Genomic DNA, 23762 nt, shown 5'->3' with positions numbered 1-23762 from the left:
AAATAGGCAGGAGTTTGAATATATAATACAGGGTATTTGTTATAAAACAGCTGTGTTGTGTATTTTGGCAGTAGCACAGCCAAAACACAGCCCTTATGACCTCATCCTTCTCTGATTTGCTTAGAAGAAAGCGTCACAGTCTCCAGCATGTATTAAACACAGACATTTTAGGGGGTGGAGGTCAGGTCTTCCCTGACTCAGTTAGGACGCCTCTTACAGAGTGTGTGTGATGCAGCTGCTTTGGGTGGTAGTGATGGGGTTGTTAGGAGCCTTTGGGGCAGAGGGAGAGGAGGCTCTCTGTCAGATACTGGGGAGCCCAGAGTTCCCTATGCTGTCCAAGAAAGGAGACGTGACTATCGGAGGAGCATTCACCATCCACACCAAAATCTCAGTGCCCCCGCTCTCTTTCACAGACACACCACCTCCTCTCACCTGCTCCAGGTAAGCTCCTCTTCACAGACACACCACCTCCTCCACCTGCTCCAGGTAAGCTCTTTCACAGTCACACAGTCTCTCTGATAGATTTATGTGTCATTGACGTGACAAAAATAATTTTGACAAATGGAAAAGAAGATTGGAATCATAAGATTCAAAGAAGAACTAAACCTGACAATGAAATCAGACCATGGTCACTTCTGCAGTTTCACATCTTCTACCAGACAAACCTAATACAATGGTATTTTTTCCCCTTTTGTTTCCGCAGCATGAACCTCATAGATTTTCATTTAGCTCAGACCATGATCTTCGCCATCGAAGAGATCAATAACAGCAGTTCTCTGCTCCCCAACATCTCTATTGGCTACAGGATATATGATAGTTGTGGCTCGACTCTGTCCTCCATGCGTGCGGTTATGGCTCTGATGAACGGTCAGGAGAGGACGGTGGGAAAGACCTGCTCTGGCCAATCAGCAGTCCACGCCATCATCGGTGCCTCTGATTCTTCCTCCACTATTGTGATGTCACGATCCACAGGAGCTTTTCAAATACCAGTGGTAATGAATTCACACATACAGTTGAACAATACTGGCTGATGAAAAATGATTACTATTGTCTTATTCCTCCTGTTCTATCTAGATCAGTTACTTCGCCACCTGTGCATGTCTGAGTAACAGAAAGGAGTTCCCCTCCTTCTTCAGAACCATCCCCAGTGACTTCTACCAGAGTAGAGCCCTGGCCCAACTGGTCAAATACTTTGGTTGGACCTGGGTGGGGGCTGTTAGGAGTGACAACGCCTACGGCAACAACGGCATGGCGACCTTCGTGGAGGCTGCAGGTCTTGAGGGTGTGTGTATAGAGTACTCTGAGGCTATCTTATGGAACAACCCCAGGGAGCAGATAGCCAGGGTGGTTGAGGTGATCAGCAGGGCCAGCTCCAAGGTTGTTGTGGCCTTTCTGTCCCAGTGGGAGATGGATGTTCTGCTGGAGGAGGCACTAGCCCAGAACCTGACCGGGCTGCAGTGGGTGGGCAGTGAGTCCTGGATAACTATTGATCGCCTGGCCACTAGGAGGAGCTCTGCTGTCCTCGGCGGCACTCTGGGATTCACCCTCAGTAAGTCTAAGATCCCAGGCCTCAGAGAGTTCCTTCTCCGGGTCGGTCCAGCCCAGGATCCAAACAACACCCTGCTCAGAGAGTTCTGGGAGACCACGTTCAGTTGCAGGTTTTCCCCTCAGCAGGAGAAAGACGGTGGGCCTAGGCAGAGTCAGTGCTCTGGGTCTGAGAGATTGGAGGAAATCAGTAACCCCTTTACTGACACATCCGAGCTGAGATTCTCTAATAATGTGTATAAGGCAGTGTATGCTGTGGCCCACTCCATACACGACCTGCTGACCTGCAGGCACGGTGAAGGCCAAGGTGTAAATAGGAACTGTACACACAGAGACAGCATCGAGCCAGGACAGGTGAGCGGCTACCTCTATCGGCCACCAATAGTTCATTTTGTTCAACCGATTTGATAATTGACTGACAGGTTTTATGAAAATGTCAAATATTTACAATCACACAATGTTATTTCTAAAGTACTTGAATTCTACGCTCTTAGAAAAAAGGTGCTATCTAGAACCTAAAGGGATCTTCAGCTGTCCCCATAGGAGAACCCTTTGAGGAACCCTTTTTGGTTCCAAGTAGAACACTTTGGGTTCCAGGTAGAACCATTTTGGGTTCCAAATAAAACCTTTTCCATAGAGGGTTCTACATGGAACCCAAAGGGTTCTACCTGGAACCAAAAATGATTCTACCTTGAACCAAAAAGCATTCTCCTATGGGGACAGTGTTGTGTATGTATTTTACACTATAAGTACATGTTGATATTTTAACTTATGCAGGTGTTGAGATACCTGCGAGACGTAAACTTCCCCATGAAGTCTGGGGAGAGAGTTTATTTTGATGAGAACGGAGATCCCACAGCCATCTATGAGCTGGTGAACTGGCAGAGAGACCAGGCAGGAGAGACTGTGTTTGTCACCGTGGGGAATTACAATGCCTCTCTCCCTAATGGAGACCAGTTTGCCATGAATGGGATACAGATAGTATGGGCTGGCAATCCCTTAAAGGTACACAGTTACACAGAAAACACATGGTAGCAGTTAGAGGTACTTAAAAAAAATACAGATAATTACATTAAATATATTTTAATTGATGGGAGAAATCTGTTGACACATACTGTGAGAATTAATAAAATGATTGTGTAACCAATGGGTTCAATAATGTGAGTGAAGGATTAAAGAGAGAGAGAGAGAGAGAGAGAGAGAGAGAGAGAGAGACAGGGAGTGAGCAGGTGTTGTATTGTGTTTCAGAGGCCTCGGTCTGTGTGTAGTGACAGCTGCCTCCCAGGGTTCCGCCAAGCACAAATCAAAGGAATGCAAGTCTGCTGTTTTTCCTGTATCCCCTGTGCTGCTGGAGAGATCAGCAACCTAACAGGTGAGACAACTGATACCACCGCCGGCTCTATACTCTTAGAAAAAAGGGTTCCAAAATGGTTCTTCGGGTGTCCTCATAGGATATCCCTTTTTGGTTCCAAGAAGAACTCTTTTGTGTTCCATGTAGAACCCTCTATGGAAAAGGTTTTATATGGAACCCAAAATGGTTCTACCTGGAACCAAAAAGGGTTCTCCTATGGGGACCGTCGAAGAATCCCTTTAGGTTCTAGATTGCACATTTTTCTAAGAGTGTAGCCTTCTGGGAGCCCTAAGCAACATTTATTTTTGTTCTGGGACCACTAGTGGCCTCTGATGTCGCTCTGACTGATACTAACCAAATCCACTGACCAGAAAGATACATCAAATGTAGAATGTGTTAAATTCTAGAGTATAATACACGACTTGAATATAGATCAGATTGACTATAGCGTTTTCCTTGTAGATTCAGCTAAATGCACACAGTGTTCCCTGGAATACTGGTCCAACGGAGACAAGAGTCGCTGTGTCCCAAAGGTGGTGGAATTTCTCTCATTTGACGAAACCATGGGAATCCTCCTGGCTGCAATCTCATTGGTTGGAGCGTGTTTAACCACAGTGGTGTCATTGGTCTTCTTTTGCTTCAGAGAGACTCCGATCGTCAAGGCCAGCAACTCTGAGCTGAGCTTCCTGCTGCTCTTCTCCTTGACTCTGTGTTTTCTGTGTTCTCTTACTTTCATTGGCCGGCCCTCTGAGTGGTCCTGTATGCTGCGCCACACAGCGTTTGGGATCACCTTTGCTCTGTGTATGTCCTGTGTCCTGGCGAAGACCATAGCGGTGGTGATAGCTTTCCAGGCCACAATGCCAGGCAATACAGTTCCCCAGTGCTCTATTCCTCTCCAGAGAATCAGTGTGTTCAGCTGTACCCTCCTACAGGTGGTTATATGTGTTCTCTGGTTAGCTCTCGCCCCTTCAGTTCCATTCAAAAACACAGCCCATGCCACTGAAAAGGTCATTCTAGAGTGTGATGTGGGTTCAGCTGTTGGTTTCTGGGCTGTGTTGGGGTATATAGGACTCCTGGCTCTCTTGTGCTTTGTGCTGGCTTTTCTGGCTCGAAAGCTGCCTGATAACTTCAGTGAGGCCAAATTCATCACCTTCAGCATGCTCATATTCTGTGCAGTCTGGATCACCTTTATCCCAGCTTATGTCAGCTCTCCTGGGAAGTTCACTGTAGCTGTGGAGATATTTGCCATTTTGGCCTCCAGTTTTGGGTTGCTTTTCTGCATATTTGGTCCAAAGTGTTATATCATATTACTTAAACCAGAGAAAAATACAAAAAAACACATAATGGTGAAAAGTCATGCAAAATCACAATAATGTAATTTACGGAACGGGGACCAGGAGAAAAAAGTTTCAGTTTAATTCAGGGGGAGGTTTTAGTATTTTTTATATCTAGTCCAGAGGAGGGTCATGTCATTTGTAATTGTTGATATTTCAATATTTTTATTGTTTTAGAATGAGTTGCTTATTAGGCTATATATCCATATGTGCCTGATGCCGCCCCTCATCTCTGATTCTCCACACTGGGCGCAACATCAAGTGCGTCTATAGGCTGTTTAGTGTGGTCTCAATCAAATGATCCATACCGTCGGCTGTAGTCCTAGACTATACGAAGTGCATGCTCGGAGAAGCACAGTTATAGATTTTTATATAGAAGCACCGTGGCTATGAACAACTCCTTAGAAAGGCAGGATCCTAGTAAACCTAGAGAGGAACCAGGCTCTAAGGGGTGGCCAGTCCTCTTCTGGCTGTGCTGGATTGAGATTATAAGAGTACATGGCCATTAAGGCCAGATGGTTCTTCAAGATGTTGAAATGTTCATAGATGACCAGCAGGGTCAAATAATAATCAGTGGTTGTAGAGGGTGCAACAGGTCAGCACCTCAGGAGTAAATGTCAGATTGCTTTTCATAGCCGAGATTTCAGAGGTTGAGACAGCAGGTGCGGTAGAGAAAGAGAGAGAGAGAGAGTCCAAAACAACAGGTCCGGGACAAGGTAGAACGTCCGGTGAACAGGTTAGGGTTCCATATCCGCAGGCAGAACAGTTGAAACTGGAGCAGCAGCACGACCAGGTGGACTAGGGACAGCAGGAGTCATCAGGCCAGGTAGTCCTGAGCCATGGTCCAAGGGCTCAGGTCCTCCGGGAGGGGAGGGGAGAGAGAGAGAGAGAGAGAGAGAGAGAGAGAGAGAGAGAGAGAGAGAGAGAGATGGGAGAATTAGACACCAGATAAGACAGGAGAATTTCACCAGACAGGACAGACTGAACCTAGCCCCCCGGCACATAGACTATTGCAGCGTAGATACTAGAGGCTGAGACAGGCGGGGTGAGGGGAACACTGTGGCCCTGTCCTACGATACCCCTGGACAGGGCAAACTAGGCAGGATTTAACCCCACCCGCTTTGCCAAAGCACAGCCCCCACACCACGAGAGGGATAAGCTCCTATAGTATCACACACATCATTAACGGTAACATATAAAGGAGTCCAGATGGAGTGCTGTCAGGACCCTGACAAGTGAGACACCGCAGCTGGAAGACCTCCTGGTGATCACTCCGCTAACAGTCACAGCTAAGGCTGGGGAGCCTGTGTGGAGACCTTACGGATCAAAATAACTGTCACAGTTCTCAAAGGAGGGAGACATCAACTTAGGAGACATTTTCTCCTTTTACCAAAACCCAGTCAGTGTGAACCCAACTCTGCAGGTCAACCCAGGAAGCATCCAGTGTGAAGGGTAAGAAAAAACAAAAACATTATTAATTATGAAAAATATTTGTAACATTCCACCCATGAGGCCAAAGAGTGTGATTTGGCCGTTGACTGCAGGAAAGGGCTACCCCTAATTTGCTCCATGGGCACCGTACTACCATGGCTGGCCCTGTAAAACAACACCTTTCACCACACCTATTTGGTGTATGTGACAATTAAACATCCTTTCCATCCTTAATGTGTGGCTCAATATTGCAATTGAAAACATTTATGTAACAAACCCTGCTGAAGTAAAACCTGTAACATTTAGAGTAAACCATGTCTACTCTCTGTCCCCTAAAGATAAGTGTGTCAGTGTGCAGTGGGAAGAGGCTGTACATAATGGAAAGCCCGTATGCTGTTATGACTGTGTCCCATGTGCAGAGGGAAAGATTAGCAATCCAACAGGTACCACAAACCCAACAACCAACCTACACAGAACTAAAATTGCTCTCTGTGTGTCCTAATCCAGTTTTTTTCAGGATTCAATTCCTGGTTGATGTAATGTCTAGATTATGACATCATGTCTTCTACTTCTACTACTAATCATAGTAATCATGATTTCCGATTGAGCTGATAAATAAAGTGTTTACCATGAACGCAGTCTCCTTGAACACAGGAATATTGCCCTTAAATATCAATTGCTTTATAATACAGATCGTCCACGATACTTCTGCGATACAGATTGAATCCAGCCCTACGAATTCTAGCTTTAAGGGCAAAATAAAGTAACATGGTTGACCGTAACAGGAATGATGACTTCATCGTAAATCAGCCATGAGAGTCCTTCTGACAGGGGGAATGGAAGCTTATATTGTACAACAGGGAGGGGCAATTGAATGCAAACTTCACAAAATAAATGCAATTGTTAGAACATTTATAGCCTATCTATCTATGGGTAATAGGGTCGATGTGTAATGATTGACCCACTCAGTATTCCACCACAAAACACCAGAAAATGGCAAAAAAACTATAGTTTCCACATATTAAAACTAGAGTCCAGTTCATGTAACAGGGTTGACCTTACAATTACATTTTTAGTCATTTAGCAGACTCTCTTATCCAGAGAGACATACAGTAGTGAATGCATACATTTCTTTGTTTTCCGTACTGGTACCCCGTGGGAATCGAACACACAACCCTGGCATTGCAAACAACATGTTCTACCAACTGAGCCACACGGGACCAATGAGGAAGTTTTCTTTTTCATTAAAATAACAATTTACTAATCACCTGAAATAAATAATAGTAATCAACAAAATAACAGGGGCTTTAAAATGATGGTGAAAACTTGGAGACATTTTGGGGTTAAGTTGGTTGAAATCTTCTGAGAAGCCATAGTGTGCACAGAGGGACGTGTGAAAATGCTGAATTTTTACACTTTAACAAATCTTACACATATAAAAAAAATATATATTTTCATTTAATACAACAGGCTTTTGAAATGTGATATTGGTGCTCAATTTCTACTTAAAATATTAAAGGGATGCAAAAGGGGCTCATTTCGTGGAACGACCCTACTGCTCATCAGAGACACAACCTAAATTAAACTAGTAAGACAACATCAGACATATTTCAGTTTTAAGTTTGTTAGGAATGTCCCCCACATCCCATAAAAACCTGTGAGCAAGGTGTATGAACATCTGTTTTCTAATAAGGTTTGGTGATTAGGGTGTACACTGAGAGATTACATCTGGAGGCTAAGGTTTAGGGAAACATGCAGAGTTGAGAGGGAAGCACAACTAAACACACAAAGGACTTGAATCTGACACCTTCATCCACCTGTATATGCTGGCATTAGCGGTACTCAAATACACACAACCTGTATTCATTATTACTCACCAGGAAAATGTGTATAACAACATTGGTCAAACTTAAATATGCAGGAGTTTGAATATATAATACAGGGTATTTGTTATAAAACAGTTGTGTTGTGTATTTTGACACTAGCACAGCCAAAACACAGCCCTTATGACCTCATCCTTCTCTGATTTGCTTAGAAGAAAGCGTCACAGTCTCCAGCATGTATTAAACACAGACATTTTAGGGGGTGGAGGTCAGGTCTTCCCTGACTCAGTTAGGACGCCTCTTACAGAGTGTGTGAGAGAGTGTGATGCAGCTGCTGTGGGTGGTAGTGATGGGGGTGTTAGGAGCCTTTGGGGCAGAGGGAGAGGAGGCTCTCTGTCGGATACTGGGGAGCCCAGAGTTCCCTATGTTGTCCAAGGAAGGACACGTGACCATAGGAGGAGCCTTCACCATCCACACCGAAATCTCAGTGCCCCGGCACTCCTTCACAGACACACCACCTCCTCTCACCTGCTCCAGGTAAGCTCTTTCAAAGTCACCCAGTCTCTGTGATGGATATATGTGTCATTGACGTGACAATTTTTTTTTTTAAAATACAAAAGAAGATTGGAATCATAAGATTCAAAGAAGAACTAAACCTGACAATGAAATCAGACCATGGTCACTTCTGCAGTTTCAGATCTTCTACCAGGCGAAGCTAATGCAATGCTATTTTTTCCCCTTTTGTTTCCGCAGCATGAACCTCATAGATTTTCATTTAGCTCAGACCATGATCTTCGCCATCGAAGAGATCAATAACAGCAGTTCTCTGCTCCCCAACATCTCTATTGGCTACAGGATATATGATAGTTGTGGCTCAACACTGTCCTCCATGCGTGCGGTTATGGCTCTGATGAACGGTCAGGAGAGGACGGTGGGAAAGACCTGCGCTGGCCAATCAGCAGTCCACGCCATCATCGGTGCCTCTGATTCTTCTTCCACTATTGTGATGTCACGATCCACAGGAGCTTTTCAAATACCAGTGGTAATGAATTCACACATACAGTTGAACAATACTGGCTGATGAAAAATGATTACTATTGTCTTATTCCTCCTGTTCTATCTAGATCAGTCACTTAGCCACCTGTGCATGTCTGAGTAACAGAAAGGAGTTCCCCTCCTTCTTCAGAACCATCCCCAGTGACTTCTACCAGAGTAGAGCCCTGGCCCAACTGGTCAAATACTTTGGTTGGACCTGGGTGGGGGCTGTTAGAAGTGACAACGCCTACGGCAACAACGGCATGGCGACCTTCGTGGAGGCTGCAGGTCTTGAGGGTGTGTGTATAGAGTACTCTGAGGCTATCTTATGGAACAACCCCAGGGAGCAGATAGCCAGGGTGGTTGAGGTGATCAGCAGGGCCAGCTCCAAGGTTGTTGTGGCCTTTCTGTCCCAGTTGGAGATGGATATTCTGCTGGAGGAGGCACTGGCCCAGAACCTGACCGGGCTGCAGTGGGTGGGCAGTGAGTCCTGGATATCTATTGATCGCCTGGCCACCAGGAGGAACTCTGCTGTCCTCGGCGGCACTCTGGGATTCACCATCAGTAAGTCTAAGATCCCAGGCCTCAGAGAGTTCCTTCTCCAGGTTGGTCCAGCCCAGGATCCAAACAACACCCTGCTCAGAGAGTTCTGGGAGACCACGTTCAGTTGCAGGTTTTCCCCTCAGCAGGAGAAAGACGGTGGGCCTAGGCAGAGTCAGTGCTCTGGGTCTGAGAGATTGGAGGAAATCAGTAACCCCTTTACTGACACATCCGAGCTGAGATTCTCTAATAATGTGTATAAGGCAGTGTATGCTGTGGCCCACTCCATACATGACCTGCTGACCTGCAGGCACAGTGAAGGCCAAGGTGTAAATAGGAACTGTACACACAGAGACAGCATCGAGCCAGGACAGGTGAGCGGCCACCAATTGTTCATTTGGTTCAACTGATTTGATAATTGACTGACAGGTTTTATGAAAATGCCAAATATTTACAATCACACAATGTTATTTCTAAAGTACTTGAAGTAATCCTTCTAACCCCCCCCTAACAGATTTAGATGCAATATTGTAAAGTGGTTGTTCCACTGGATATCATAAGGTGAATGCACCAATTTGTAAGTCGCTCTGGATAAGAGCGTCTGCTAAATGACTTAAATGTAAATTCTACACTCTTAGAAAAAAGGGGCTATCTAGAACGTAAATGGTTCTTCAGCTGTCCCCATAGGAGAACCCTTTGAGGAACCCTTTTTGGTTCCAAGTAAAACACTTTGCTTTCCAGGTAGAACCATTTTGGGTTCCATATAAAACCTTTTCCATACAGGGTTCTACATGGAACCCAAAGGGTTCTACCTGGAACCAAAAATGATTCTACCTTGAACCAAAAAGCATTCTCCTATGGGGACAGTGTTGTGTATGTATTTTACACTATAAGTACATGTTGATATTTTAACTTATGCAGGTGTTGAGATACCTGCGAGACGTAAACTTCCCCATGAAGTCTGGGGAGAGAGTTTCTTTTGATGAGAACGGAGATCCCACAGCCATCTATGAGCTGGTGAACTGGCAGAGAGACCAGGCAGGAGAGACTGTGTTTGTCACCGTGGGGAATTACAATGCCTCTCTCCCTAATGGAGACCAGTTTGCCATGAATGGGATACAGATAGTATGGGCTGGCAATCCCTTAAAGGTACACAGTTACACAGAAAACACATGGTAGCAGTTAGAGGTACTTAAAAAAAATACAGATAATTACATTAAATATATTTTAATTGATGGGAGAAATCTGTTGACACATACTGTGAGAATTAATAAAATGATTGTGTAACCAATGGGTTCAATAATGTGAGTGAAGGATTAAAGAGAGAGAGAGAGAGAGAGACAGGGAGTGAGCAGGTGTTGTATTGTGTTTCAGAGGCCTCGGTCTGTGTGTAGTGACAGCTGCCTCCCAGGGTTCCGCCAAGCAGAGATCAAAGGAATGCCAGTCTGCTGTTTTTCCTGTATCCCCTGTGCTGCTGGAGAGATCAGCAACCTAACAGGTGAGACAACTGATACCACCGCCGGCTCTATACTCTTAGAAAAAAGGGTTCCAAAATGGTTCTTCGGGTGTCCTCATAGGATAACCCTTTTTGGTTCCAGGTAGAACTCTTTTGTGTTCCATGTAGAACCCTCTATGGAAAAGGTTTAATATGGTACCCAAAATTGTTCTACCTGGAACCAAAAAGGGTTCTTGAAAGGGTTCTCCTATGGGGACCGTCGAAGAATCCCTTTAGGTTCTAGATTGCACATTTTTCTAAGAGTGTAGCCTTCTGGGAGCCCTAAGCAACATTTATTTTTGTTCTGGGACAACTAGTGGCCTCTGATGTCGCTCTGACTGATACTAACCAAATCCACTGACCAGAAAGATACATCAAATGTAGAATGTGTTAAATTCTAGAGTATAATACACGACTTGAATATAGATCAGATTGACTATAGCGTTTTCCTTGTAGATTCAACTAAATGCACACAGTGTTCCCTGGAATACTGGTCCAACGGAGACAAGAGTCGCTGTGTCCCAAAGGTGGTGGAATTTCTCTCATTTGACGAAACCATGGGAATCCTCCTGGCTGCAATCTCATTGGTTGGAGCGTGTTTAACCACAGTGGTGTCATTGGTCTTCTTTTGCTTCAGAGAGACTCCGATCGTCAAGGCCAGCAACTCTGAGCTGAGCTTCCTGCTGCTCTTCTCCTTGACTCTGTGTTTTCTGTGTTCTCTTACTTTCATTGGCCGGCCCTCTGAGTGGTCCTGTATGCTGCGCCACACAGCGTTTGGGATCACCTTTGCTCTGTGTATGTCCTGTGTCCTGGCGAAGACCATAGCGGTGGTGATAGCTTTCCAGGCCACAATGCCAGGCAATACAGTTCCCCAGTGCTCTATTCCTCTCCAGAGAATCAGTGTGTTCAGCTGTACCCTCCTACAGGTGGTTATATGTGTTCTCTGGTTAGCTCTCGCCCCTTCAGTCCCATTCAAAAACACAGCCCATGCCACTGAAAAGGTCATTCTAGAGTGTGATGTAGGTTCAGCTGTTGGTTTCTGGGCTGTGTTGGGGTATATAGGACTCCTGGCTCTCTTGTGCTTTGTGCTGGCTTTTCTGGCTCGAAAGCTGCCTGATAACTTCAGTGAGGCCAAATTCATCACCTTCAGCATGCTCATATTCTGTGCAGTCTGGATCACCTTTATCCCAGCTTATGTCAGCTCTCCTGGGAAGTTCACTGTAGCTGTGGAGATATTTGCCATTTTGGCCTCCAGTTTTGGGTTGCTTTTCTGTATATTTGGTCCAAAGTGTTATATCATATTACTTAAACCAGAGAAAAATACAAAAAAACACATAATGGGGAAAAGTCATGCAAAATCACAATAATGTAAGTTACGGAACGGGGACCTGGAGGAAAAAGGTTTCAGTTTAATTCAGGGGGAGGTTTTAGTATTTTTTTATATCTAGTCCAGAGGAGGGTCATGTAATTTGTAATTGTTGACATTTCAATATTTTTATTGTTTTTGAATGAGTTGCTAATTAGGCTATATTTCCATGTGTGCCTGATGCCGCCCCTCATCTCTGATTCTCCGCACTGGGCGCAACATCAAGTGGGATTATAGGCTGTTTAGTGTGGTCTCAATCAAATGATCCATACCGTAGGCTGTAGTCCTAAGCTATACGAAGTGCATGCTCAGAGAAGCACAGTTATAGATTTTTATATAGAAGCACCGTGGCTATGAACAACTCCTTAGAAAGGCAGGATCCTAGTAAACCTAGAGAGGAACCAGGCTCTAAGGGGTGGCCAGTCCTCTTCTGGCTGTGCTGGATTGAGATTATAAGAGTACATGGCCATTAAGGCCAGATGGTTCTTCAAGATGTTGAAATGTTCATAGATGACCAGCAGGGTCAAATAATAATCGGTGGTTGTAGAGGGTGCAACAGGTCAGCACCTCAGGAGTAAATGTCAGATTGCTTTTCATAGCCGAGATTTCAGAGGTTGAGACAGCAGGTGCGTTAGAGAAAGAGAGTCCAAAACTGCAGTTCCGGGACACGGTAGAACGTCCGGTGAACAGGTTAGGGTTCCATAGCCGCAGGCAGAACAGTTGAAACTGGAGCAGCAGCACGACCAGGTGGACTAGGGACAGCCAGCAGTCATCAGGCCAGGTAGTCCTGAGCCATGGTCCAAGGGCTCAGGTCCTCCGGGAGGGGAGGGGAGAGAGAGCGAGAGAGAGCGAGAGAGAGAGAGAGAGAGAGAGAGAGAGAGAGAGAGAGAGAGAGAGAGAGAGAGATGGGAGAATTAGACACCAGATAAGACAGGAGAATTTCACCAGATAGGACAGACTGAACCTAGCCCCCCAGCACATAGACTATTGCAGCATAGATACTAGAGGCTGAGACAGGCGGGGTGAGGGGAACACTGTGGCCCTGTCCTACGATACCCCTGGACAGGGCAAACCAGGCAGGATTTAACCCCACCCGCTTTGCCAAAGCACAGCCCTCACACCACGAGAGGGATAAGCTCCTATAGTATCACACACATCATTAACGGTAACATATAAAGGAGTCCAGATGGAGTGCTGTCAGGACCCTGACAAGTGAGACACCGCAGCTGGAAGACCTCCTGGTGATCACTCCGCTAACAGTCACAGCTAAGGCTGGGGAGCCTGTGTGGAGACCTTATGGATCAAAATAACTGTCACAGTTCTCAAAGGAGGGAGACATCAACTTAGGAGACATTTTCTCCTTTCACCAAAACCCAGTCAGTGTGAACCCAACTCTGCAGGTCAACCCAGGAAGCATCCAGTGTGAAGGGTAAGAAAATGGTGAAAAACACTTAATGCGTTTATGTCTCTTTTTCACATATACAAACATGTATGATCACAGGGTAAGACTAATCATATTTTAAAAAAGTGTTGAAAACCATCTGTATCTGCCTGGGATTTCACTGCCTAAAACTGAAGTGACAGTACTAGATCTCCTCTTTGCAGGCTGGACCCAGGTGAGCTCCAGTACAACCAGAACATGATCTTTGCCATAGTGGAGATCAGTAACAGCTCTGAGCTGCTGCCAGGGCTGTCTCTGGGCTACAGGATCCTTTTAACTCGTGCATAACCCTCTGTGCGGGCGTCCCTGGCTCTGATAAACGGATATGAGGAGGGGCCACAGAGCTGGCATGCACCATGGAGCCCTTCCACATACCAGTCGTGAGTCAGGGAGTGTCTGGTATGGTGCGTACCATGGAGCCCTTCCACATACCAGTCGTGAGTCAGGGAGTGTCTGGCAAGGCTCGTACCATGGAGCCCTTCCACATACCAGTGGTGAGTCAGGGAGTGTCTGGCATGATGCGTACCATGGAGCCCTTCCACATACCAGTGGTGAGTCAGGGAGTGTCTGTCTGTATGCATTAATAAGAGAGAAATGCAGAGATGATACTATGTGAAAATACTGTCTTGCTTATGTGCTACTTTTAACAGAATGGCAACATTGGAGCAGTGTGTTAAAAAGAACTGTCTTGTTTTTTTTGTCTTCCAGCTCAGTCATTCAGCCAGCTGTGCTTGTCTGAGTAACAGAAGGCAATACCCTTCATTCTTCAGCACCATTTCTAGTGACCTCTACAAGAGCAGAGCCATGGCTCAGCTGGACAAACACTTTAGCTGGACTTGGGTGGGGGCCTTCAGAACCAACAGTGACTATGGTAACAAGGCCAAAAAATAACACCTTTAGCCTGAAACTCTGTGGCTGTCACACCCTGATCTGTTTCACCTGTCTTTGTGATTGTCTCCACCCACCTCCATGTGTCGCCCATCTTCCCCATTATCCCCTGTGTATTTATACCTGTGTTCTCTGTTTGTCTGTTGCCAGTTCGTCTTGTTTGTCAAGTCAACCAGTGATTTAGGTCTCAGCTCCTGCTTTTCCCAGTCTCTCTTTTTCTCGCCCTCCAGGTTCTGACCATTGCCTGTCCTTACTCTGATCCAGCCTGCCTGACCACTCTGCCTGCCCCTGACCCTGAGCCTGCCTGTCGACCTGTACCTTTGCCCCACCGCTGGTTTATTGACCTCTGCCTACCCTGACCCTGAGCCTGCCTGCCGTTAGGTACCGTTGCCCCACCTCTGGTTTACTGACCCCTGCCTGCTTGACCTGTCTATTGCCCCTGTTGGATTATTAAACCTTTGTTAATTCGGCGTGTCTGCATCTGGGTCTTACCTTCATACCTGAGAGTGGATTTACTAAGCCAACAAATAACATCTTTAGCCTGTGACACTGTGGCTTTACTAAACCAACAAATAATGTATGTAGCCTGTAACTCTGTGGCTTTACTAAGCCAACAAATAACGTATGTAGCCTGTAACACTGTGGCTTTACTAAACCAACAAATAACACCTTTAGTCTGTAAATCTGTGGCTATACTAAGCCAACAAATAATGTCTGTAGCCTGTAAATGTATGGCTTTACTAAGCCAACAAATAATGTCTTTAGCCTGTAACACTGTGGCTTTACTAAGATAATAAATAACACCTGTAGCCTGTAACACTGTGGCTTTACTAAGACAACAAATAACACCTGTAGCCTGTAACACTGTGGCGTTACTAAGCCAACAAATAACACCTGTAGTCTGTGACACTGTGGCTTTCCTAAACCAACAAATAACACCTGTAGCCTGTGACACTGTGGCTTTACTCAGCATGCTGAGAGGGTGTTATTGATGGCTAAGGCCTGGTCAGCATGGTGAGAGGGTGTTATTTGATGGGCAGGGGGACCCATTGGAGGTCTACGGCCTGGTCAACTGGCAGATGGATAACACAGAGTACATCTTGTTTGAGACCATTGGCTACTATGACGCTTCACAACCAGAGGGCCAACAGTTTGAGTGCTGTCTGGGCAGGCCATTGGCCTGAGGTAAGGACCTGTTAGGGAGATGGTCTGTGTGACTGTTCTGAATTGCTTTGTGTGACTGTGCTACTTTAGGCCAAGTCTATTTACAGTGAACGTTTTGTATTAAAGAATAATGTATGGTTGTGTGTGATTGTGACTAAATATGAGGGATCCCTTGGTTTAAAGTGTGAATGTGTGTTCCATTTACCCAGGTTTATCTGCAGTGAGAGCTGTCTGCCAGGGACCAGCAGGGCCTTCGTTAAGAAGAAATCTGTCTGCTGCATGAACAGCATCGCCTGTGCAGACGGGTCAGCAACACCACAAGTGAGAGCTCAGGACTCGTAGCCTTTACACTAGCCTTCATTATGTTCATGCTGGGAAAAATCTCAGCCAGCACTTTACTGGTCTATCTAAAGATGTACATAATACAATTGTTAATGCTTTCAGAGACAGTAACATGTACAACAAGTCAAACGAAGAGGGGGATAACTGCAATTTGAAAGGGATCGAATGCATCACCTGGGAACTCATGGGTATACTTTTGGTAACCTCTGTGTTTGGTAGGTGTCTGACAATGACAATAGTACTGATATTCTTCCACTACAGACAGACTCGCATCGTCAGAGCCAACACCTCTGAGCTGAGCTTCCTGATGCTCTTCTCCTTGACTCTGTGTTTTCTGTGTTCTCTTACTTTCATTGGCCGGCCCTCTGAGTGGTCCTGTATGCTGCGTCACACAGCGTTTGGGATCACCTTCGTCCTCTGCATCTCTTGTGTTCTGGGGAAAACAATAGTGGTGTTGATGGCCTTCAGGGCTACACTTCCAGCCAGTAATGTCATGAAATGGTTTGGTCCTCCACAGCAGAGACTCAGTGTTCTGGCTTTCACTCTCATACAGGTCCTGATCTGTGTTCTTTGGTTAACAGTCTCCCCTCCTTTCCCCTACAAGAACATGAAGACCTATAAGGAAAAGATCATTCTAGAGTGTGATGTGGGTTCAGCTGTTGGTTTCTGGGCTGTGTTGGGGTATATAGGACTTCTGGCTTTCTTGTGCTTTGTGCTGGCTTTTCTGGCTCGAAAGCTGCCTGATAACTTCAATGAGGCCAAATTCATCACTTTTAGCATGCTCATATTCTGTGCAGTCTGGATCACCTTTATCCCAGCTTATGTCAGCTCTCCTGGGAAGTTTACTTTAGCTGTGAAGATATTTGCCATTCTAGCTTCTAGTTATGGAATGCTATTTTGTATATTTCTCCCCAAATGCTACATAATTGTGTATAAACCATAGGAAAAAACATCTCATATCTTTTTATGTCCTGATCTGTGCAATATTTAAAAAATTGTGGCTGATAATGGTTCCTCTGCTAATTTCTCAAAGATCTCTTCACAAAGGTGAATATTTGTTTTTCTCACTCAGTAGAGATAATAAAATTGTGAAATCACATCTGCAAATTCTATTAAAAGGTAAAATCACAACCACAAAACAATGAACTCATCATGCTGTCTATTTCTTGCAACACTTCATTTTAAGGGGTCCTTATTACAGACTGCAAATGTGTAATTACACTGTAACAAGTATTGTAGTTTATTGTAACAACTCATAGTTACACTGTAATAACAACATGCAACTGGTTGTAATTGCAGTCTGTAATTACAGAGGGGTAACATCAAATGATTGTTTCCATGCAATGTTACAAACGGGCAAGTTTCCACTAAATTCACCAATTTATTGTTTAGTTCCTTCTCAGTTCTTCTTCTCATCCAATTCAGTCATTGTCTCAATCTTCTGATGTCATGTGAACAGATGCGCTGGGTGTCCGAGATTAAACATGTTGGCAGATCAATAGTCTTCTAATTACCTACCTCGTGAATTCACACTCTTCAAAATCTTCACTCATTGCTGTTGCTAGCACTTGCCCCCAAAAATTGTACCATCTGGGTTTTAACATGGTTGAGTTTACAAAACCTGATCAGATATAGGTCAAAGTCACTAACTGGGGTCTACCATACGGGTGTCATCCCAGATTATAATATATATATATATGTTATGTATAATTATTGTCTTTCATATTTTATGACAATCTGAACCTCCTAACCCCACAAACACACCACAGAGTACATTTCCCAGGACATAGACATATCTGATATTGGCAGAAAGCTTAAATTCTTGTTAATCTAACTGCACTGTGCAATTTACAGTAGCTATTACAGTGAAATAATACCATGCTATTGTTGGAGGAGAGTTATGAACTCAATAACATAAATATGTAGCCTACAGAATGGTGAGTAGCCTACGTCCGTGATTCCCAAACTGTGGGCCAGGACAAACTTGTGGTTACAGGATGATCATTATATATATTTTAAGAATGGAAAACACTTTCAGTGTAAACTTAAATGACTAAAACCAAATAGAAAGCATGTAAAATAGATAATGAACCTATATATTTGTTCAACAATAGCCTATAATCTTAGAAAATTTACAATCAACAAAATACAAGCTAGATATTTAGGCCACCATTGAAGTTGCTATAATGTTTGAGCATACGAACACAGCATTAGACATGGCAAAAATGTATAGAATTGCAGAAAATATGGCTTTAAAACTGTAACATTTTATTTCAGCTCCATGGCAAAATGTGTAGAATTGCAGGATATTAGCTAATGTTATATCTGCTGCCAAGATTACATTTTGTACTTATTCTTTGGTCTGTGTACAGTATGTTTTTTCACTGCTCAACCCATATGGTGTGTCCCGACTCAAGACAACTCAATTGGTGGGTCATGAAGCAAAAAAGTTTGGGAACCCCTGGGCTTGATCAATGTTTCCCAACTCCAGTCCAGGAGTACCCCCAACTGTACACATGTTTGTTGTAGCCCCGGACACACATACCTGATTGAAGATTAGTTAACAAGTTGAATCAGGTGTGTTTGTGTGTACTGTCGGGGGTACTTGAGGACAGGAGGTGGGAAACATTGGCCTAGATACCTAATTTAGAAAAGCAGGGTTGTCTTTTTCTATCCTTTTTCAATGTCTTAGTCTGTTTCTTTCTTGTAAGCATTTTCCCATCTTGGAGTCTGAGATCTTATGTGGTAGAGAAGAACAATGTATTATAATTTAGCATAGACATTCTTCCTTATCCCTAGATTTGGGGAATTTCTCCACTCTTCTCTGCAGATCCTCCCAAGCTCTGTCAGGTTGGATGGGGAGCGTCGCTGCACAGCTATTTTCAGGTCTCTCCAGAGATGTTCGATCGGGTTCGAATCCGGGCTCAAGCAGGGCCACTCAAGGAAATTCAGAGACTTGTCCCGAAGCTACTCCTGCCTTGTCTTGGCTGTGTGCTTAGGGTCATTGTCCTGTTGGAATGTGAACCTTCACCCCAGATGGAGATCCTGAGCGCTCTGGAGCATGTTTTCAACAAGTAATGACATACTTCAAGAGTAATGGGACATACTTCAATCTCTCTACTCCTGAGAGAATAGGAGAAATGAAGGCTTGAAAACAAGAGTGCTATACAGGATTACCTGTCCTCCACATAGACCTCTTCACACTCAGATACTTCTGCCAGAGATATTTAGAGAAGTGGTGTTGAAGTCACTACACAATGACTCAGGTCATCTGGGATTTGACAAGATTTATGGATTAGTAAGAGACTGTTTCTACTGGAAACGTATGAAACATACAGTGGTTCCTCCTTTAAAAGCTGTGAGTTTACACAGCGGGACTTGGAGGTACCCAGCGTCCTGGCTTCATTGCTCCAGACCACCACAAGGGTGAGTTAGAGCACTCATTATGCATTTGGGTCGCAAGGTTTTTATATGACTAATCATATCGAGTGGTTCCAATGACGAATTTGATGCGCACCATCTGTCGCTGGTGACTTTCTTCAGCAAAGATGGCTGACAAATCATAACGGTGGAAGCAAATGTAAGTAATTATAACATCATAATGAGTCAAACAAAAAATGAACATTTGAGAGGAATATGTTAGTTTATGTAGAGACAAACGGTTGTGCATATTTTTTTCGCTATTTGGAATGTTAGCTGACTAGCTAACATTAGCCAGCTAGCTAGCTAGTGTTATAACATGAGTATGAAATTGTAATTCGTGTTGTGTAATGTTTTAGGGACTGTATTTTTACGGCCGGATAAAAAAAGTACCCGATTTAATCAGGTTACTACTCCTGCCCAGAAACTAGAATATGCATATAATTAGTAGATTTGGATAGAAAACACTCTAAAGTTTCTAAAACTTTTTGAATGCTGTCTGTGAGTATAACAGAACTCATATGGCAGGCAAAAACCTGAGAAGATTCCATACAGGAAGTGCCCTGTTTGACAATTTGTTCTCCTTCTAGGGCATCTCTATCAAAAATATAGCATCTCTGCTGTAACGTGACATTTTCTAAGGCTTACGTTGGCTCTCAGAAGGCGCCAGAAAGTGGAATGAGAGCTCTCCAGTCTCTGGGCGAAACACAGCAGGAGTTTTTGAGAGTCGTCTCGTGGTCTTTCAGTGTTTGAACGAATACAACGTCGCCCGGTTGGAATATTATCGCTATTTTACGAGAAAAATAGCATTAAAAAATGATTTTAACCTGTTAGGGCTAGGGGGCAGTATTGACACGGCTGGATAAAAAACGTACCTGATTTAATCTGGTTACTACTCCTGCCCAGTAACTAGAATATGCATATAATTATTGGCTTTGGATAGAAAACACTCCAAAGTTTCTAAAACTGTTTGAATGGTGTCTGTGAGTATAACAGAACTCAAATGGCAGGTCAAAACCTGAGAAGATTCTGTACAGGAAGTACCCTGTCTGACCATTTCTTGGCCTTCTTTGTCATCTCTATCCAAAACAAAGGATCTCTGCTGTTACGTGACACTTCCTACGGCTCCAATGAGCTCTCAGAAGGCGGCAAAAAGCTGAATCGTGGCTTTGCAGGCTCTGGCAGAAAATAAGTAGCGCGTTTGGGTAGTGGCTGGTTACAGTACTGTGAGACTCAGGCTCGTGCCCGCGTCGACCGAATGCTTTGTTTTCTTTCCTCTGTTTACCTAAACGCAGATTCCCGGTCGGAATATTATCGCTTTTTTTACGAGAAAAATGGCATAAAAATGGATTTTAAACAGCGGTTGACATGCTTCGAAGTACGGTAATGGAATATTTCGAATTTTTTTGTCACGAATTGCGCCATGCTCGTGACCCTTATTTACACTTCGGATAGTGTCTTGGAACGCACGAACAAAACGCCGCTATTTGGATATAACGATGGATTATTTTGGACCAAACCAACATTTGTTATTGAAGTAGCAGTCCTGGGAGTGCATTCTGACGAAGACAACAAAGGTAATCAAACTTTTGTAATAGTAAATCGGAGTTTGGTCAGGGCTAAACTTGGTCGGTGTCTAAATGGCTAGCCGTGATGGCTGGGCTATCTACTGAGAATATTGCAAAATGTGCTTTCACCGAAAAGCTATTTTAAAATCGGACACCTCGATTGCACAAAGGAGTGCTGTATCTATAATTCTTAAAATAATTGTTATGTTTTTTGTGAACGTTTATCGTGAGTAATTTAGTAAATTCACCGGAAGTTTGCGGGGGGAATGCTAGTTCTGAACGTCACATGCTAATGTAAAAAGCTGGTTTTTGATATAAATATGAACTTGATTGAACAAAACATGCATGTATTGTATAACATAATGTCCTAGGGTTGTCATCTGATGAAGATCATCAAAGGTTAGTGCTGCATTTAGCTGTGGTTTGGGTTTATGTGACATTATATGCTTGCTTGAAAAATGGGTGTCTGATTATTTCTGGCTGGGTACTTTGCTGACATAATCTGGTTTGCTTTCGTTGTAAAGCCTTTTTGAAATCGGACAGTGTGGTTAGATTAACGAGAGTCTTGTCTTTAAAATGCTGTAAAATAGTCATATGTTTGAGAAATTGAAGTAATAGCATTTCTAAGGTATTTGAATAACGCGCCACGGGATTCAACTGGCTGTTGAGTAGGTGGGACGATTTTGTCCCGCCGACCCTAGAGAGGTTAAAGAGATAGATCCTAGTAAACCAACTCTAGGGATAATATCTTGACCTCATATTTTAGCTACCATAATCATGTCCACCAAGTAAGTTGGTAACGCTTCTACCCATTTGCTATACTTATCTATTATTGTTAAACACCCCTTCTTCCTCTCACTTCGGAATATTTCAATAAGTCCATTTTCAAATGTTGGAATGGATATTCTACAAAAAATGTGGTTTAAGTAATTATCCTAACCTGTTCTATCACCTGCTCGACCATTCTTCCCCCCTATTGATACATGGCTCAGCCCATGTATCAATATTGCTGCATATCTAAACAATGTCTTTGGTAAGATTAGTAAATTATCCTTATGTCAGACCTTCTCTTGTAGGATGCCCCCTTTCATTTTCCACATGTCCAATTCTCCCTGGGGCCTTCATCCTTGGCTATCCTGTATAAATTCTCTGTCAATTCTCTGTCAAGTGTCTTATCTTTAGATCTATCTGTGCTGCTTTGTATGGTTTTAAACAGCGTTTGACATGCTTCGAAGTACAGTAATGGAATATTTAGACATTTTTTGACACGAAATGCGCCGGCGCGTTACCCTTCGGATAGTGACTTGAACGCACGAAGAAAACGGAGCTATTTGGATATAACTATGGATTATTTAGAACCAAAACAACATTTGTTGTTGAAGTAGAAGTCCTGGGAGTGCATTCTGACGAAGAACAGCAAAGGTAATCCAATTTTTCTAATAGTAATTCTGAGTTTAGTGAGCCCCAAACTTGGTGGGTGTCAAATAAGCTAGCCTGTGATGGCCGAGCTATGTACTCAGAATATTGCAAAATGTGCTTTCGCCGAAAAGCTGTATTAAAATCTGACATAGCATTTGCATAAAGGAGTTTTGTATCTATAATTCTTAAAATAATTGTTTTGTATTTTGTCAACGTTTATCATGAGTAATTTAGTCAATTCACCGGAAGTTTTCGGTGGGTATGCTAGTTCTGAACATCACATGCTAATGTAAAAAGCTGGGTTTTGATATCAATATGAACTTGATTGAACAAAACATGCATGTATTGTATAACATAATGTCTTAGGAGTGTCATCTGATGAAGATCAAAGGTTAGTGCTGCATTTAGCTGTGTTTTGGGTTTTTGTGACATATATGCTTTCTTGAAAATTGGCTGTGTGGTTATTTGTGTCTATGTACTCTCCTAAAATAATCTAATGTTTTGCTTTTGCTGTAAAGCCTTTTTGAAATCGGACAATGTGGTTAGATTAACGAGAGTCTTATCTTTCAAATGGTGTAAAATAGTCGTATGTTTGAAATATTGAAATTATAGCATTTTTGAGGCTTTTGTATTTCGCGCCACGCTCTTCCATTGGCTATTGAATAGAGTGGGACGCTAACGTCCCACCTAGCCCATAGAGGTTAAAATAAAACGTTAAAATGAGCACTCAACCCGCTGTGCCTTGGTCTACTATATACTATGACCGTTACAATAGTAAGAGAATTTGGTTCACTTAGCTTTAGGATATTAATTCATGGAGAGACTATCGGCTCCATTGGCATGTATTTTGGTTTTGATTTTAAGTTATGTTTGGTAAATTCGCTAGGAAAAGATATGAGGATTTTGTTGAAAGTAGTTGTTATCCTAACTAAAAGGGGAATGAAAGCGATTTCAGGAACTAAGGTGTTAGACACTGAACCATTGCCCAGACACTATTCTGTATAGCAGGCCGAAATAGTAGCATTGATTAGAGATAAGAAAGGAGAGAAAAGTTACTATTTACACAGACAAGCACATAGGCATTTAACCTCTATGGGCTAGGTGGGACGCTAGCGTGCCACCTGTGGTGCACTCCATCAACAGCAGGTGCATTTCAAGAGCGGCAAATTTGAATCCAAATAAATGTCAAAATTCAAATTTTTCAAACATACAACTATTTTACACCCTTTGAAAGATAAACATCTCCTTAATCTAACCACGTTTTACGATTTCAAAAAGGTTTTACGGCGAAAGCATAAATTTAGAGTATGTTAGGACAGTACATTTACAAGAGTTGTGTGTAATGTTTTGTCAAGTCAAAGACAGGGTCACCAAAACCATAAAACCAGCTAAAATGATGCACTAACCTTTTACAATCTCCATCAGATGACACTCCTAGGACATTATGTTAGACAATGCATGCATTTTTAGTTCTATCAAGTTCATATTTATATCCAAAAACAGCGTTTTACTATGGCATTGATGTTGAGGAAATCGTTTCCCTCCAATAACCGGCAGTCAAGTCAGCGTCACAAATTAAATAATTAAAATTAGAAAACAT

At 43.4% G+C, this 23762-nt stretch overlaps 2 protein-coding genes and 1 long non-coding RNA gene across 4 annotated transcripts; all 3 read left to right on the top strand.

Moving 5' to 3' along the window:
- The first annotated feature begins 126 nt into the window (after nucleotides 1-126).
- Nucleotides 127-4734, top strand: LOC106581482 (extracellular calcium-sensing receptor). Its single transcript, XM_014163556.2, has 6 exons — nucleotides 127-441; nucleotides 704-992; nucleotides 1075-1899; nucleotides 2323-2550; nucleotides 2794-2917; nucleotides 3359-4734. The coding sequence occupies exons 1-6, from the start codon at nucleotides 230-232 to the stop codon at nucleotides 4267-4269; spliced, it is 2589 nt and encodes an 862-aa protein (XP_014019031.2). The 5' UTR covers nucleotides 127-229; the 3' UTR covers nucleotides 4270-4734.
- A 2703-nt stretch (nucleotides 4735-7437) lies between these two features.
- On the top strand, nucleotides 7438-16887 carry LOC106581483 (extracellular calcium-sensing receptor). Of its 2 annotated transcripts, XM_045704045.1 has the most exons (8): nucleotides 7438-8021; nucleotides 8238-8526; nucleotides 8609-9433; nucleotides 9981-10208; nucleotides 10434-10557; nucleotides 11011-11299; nucleotide 11566; nucleotides 16126-16887. In XM_045704045.1, the coding sequence occupies exons 1-8, from the start codon at nucleotides 7810-7812 to the stop codon at nucleotides 16696-16698; spliced, it is 2541 nt and encodes an 846-aa protein (XP_045560001.1). In that variant the 5' UTR covers nucleotides 7438-7809; the 3' UTR covers nucleotides 16699-16887. The 2 variants fall into 2 exon arrangements, with proteins under 2 accessions (XP_045560001.1, XP_014019032.2); XM_014163557.2 differs by lacking the exon at nucleotides 16126-16887 and having other exon boundaries at nucleotides 11011-12663.
- Nucleotides 12859-14141, top strand: LOC123729298 (uncharacterized). Its single transcript, XR_006761042.1, has 3 exons — nucleotides 12859-13349; nucleotides 13526-13912; nucleotides 14070-14141. It is a non-coding gene; the product is annotated as an uncharacterized lncRNA (long non-coding RNA).
- Nucleotides 16888-23762: the final 6875 nt, after the last annotated feature.

The sequence above is a fragment of the Salmo salar genome, chromosome ssa20 (genome assembly GCF_905237065.1).
Source record: "Salmo salar chromosome ssa20, Ssal_v3.1, whole genome shotgun sequence".
In the NCBI taxonomy this organism is placed as follows: Eukaryota; Metazoa; Chordata; class Actinopteri; order Salmoniformes; family Salmonidae; genus Salmo; species Salmo salar.
The sequence above is the reverse complement of the archived record's forward strand: the minus strand, read 5'-3'. Positions and strand labels throughout refer to the sequence as shown.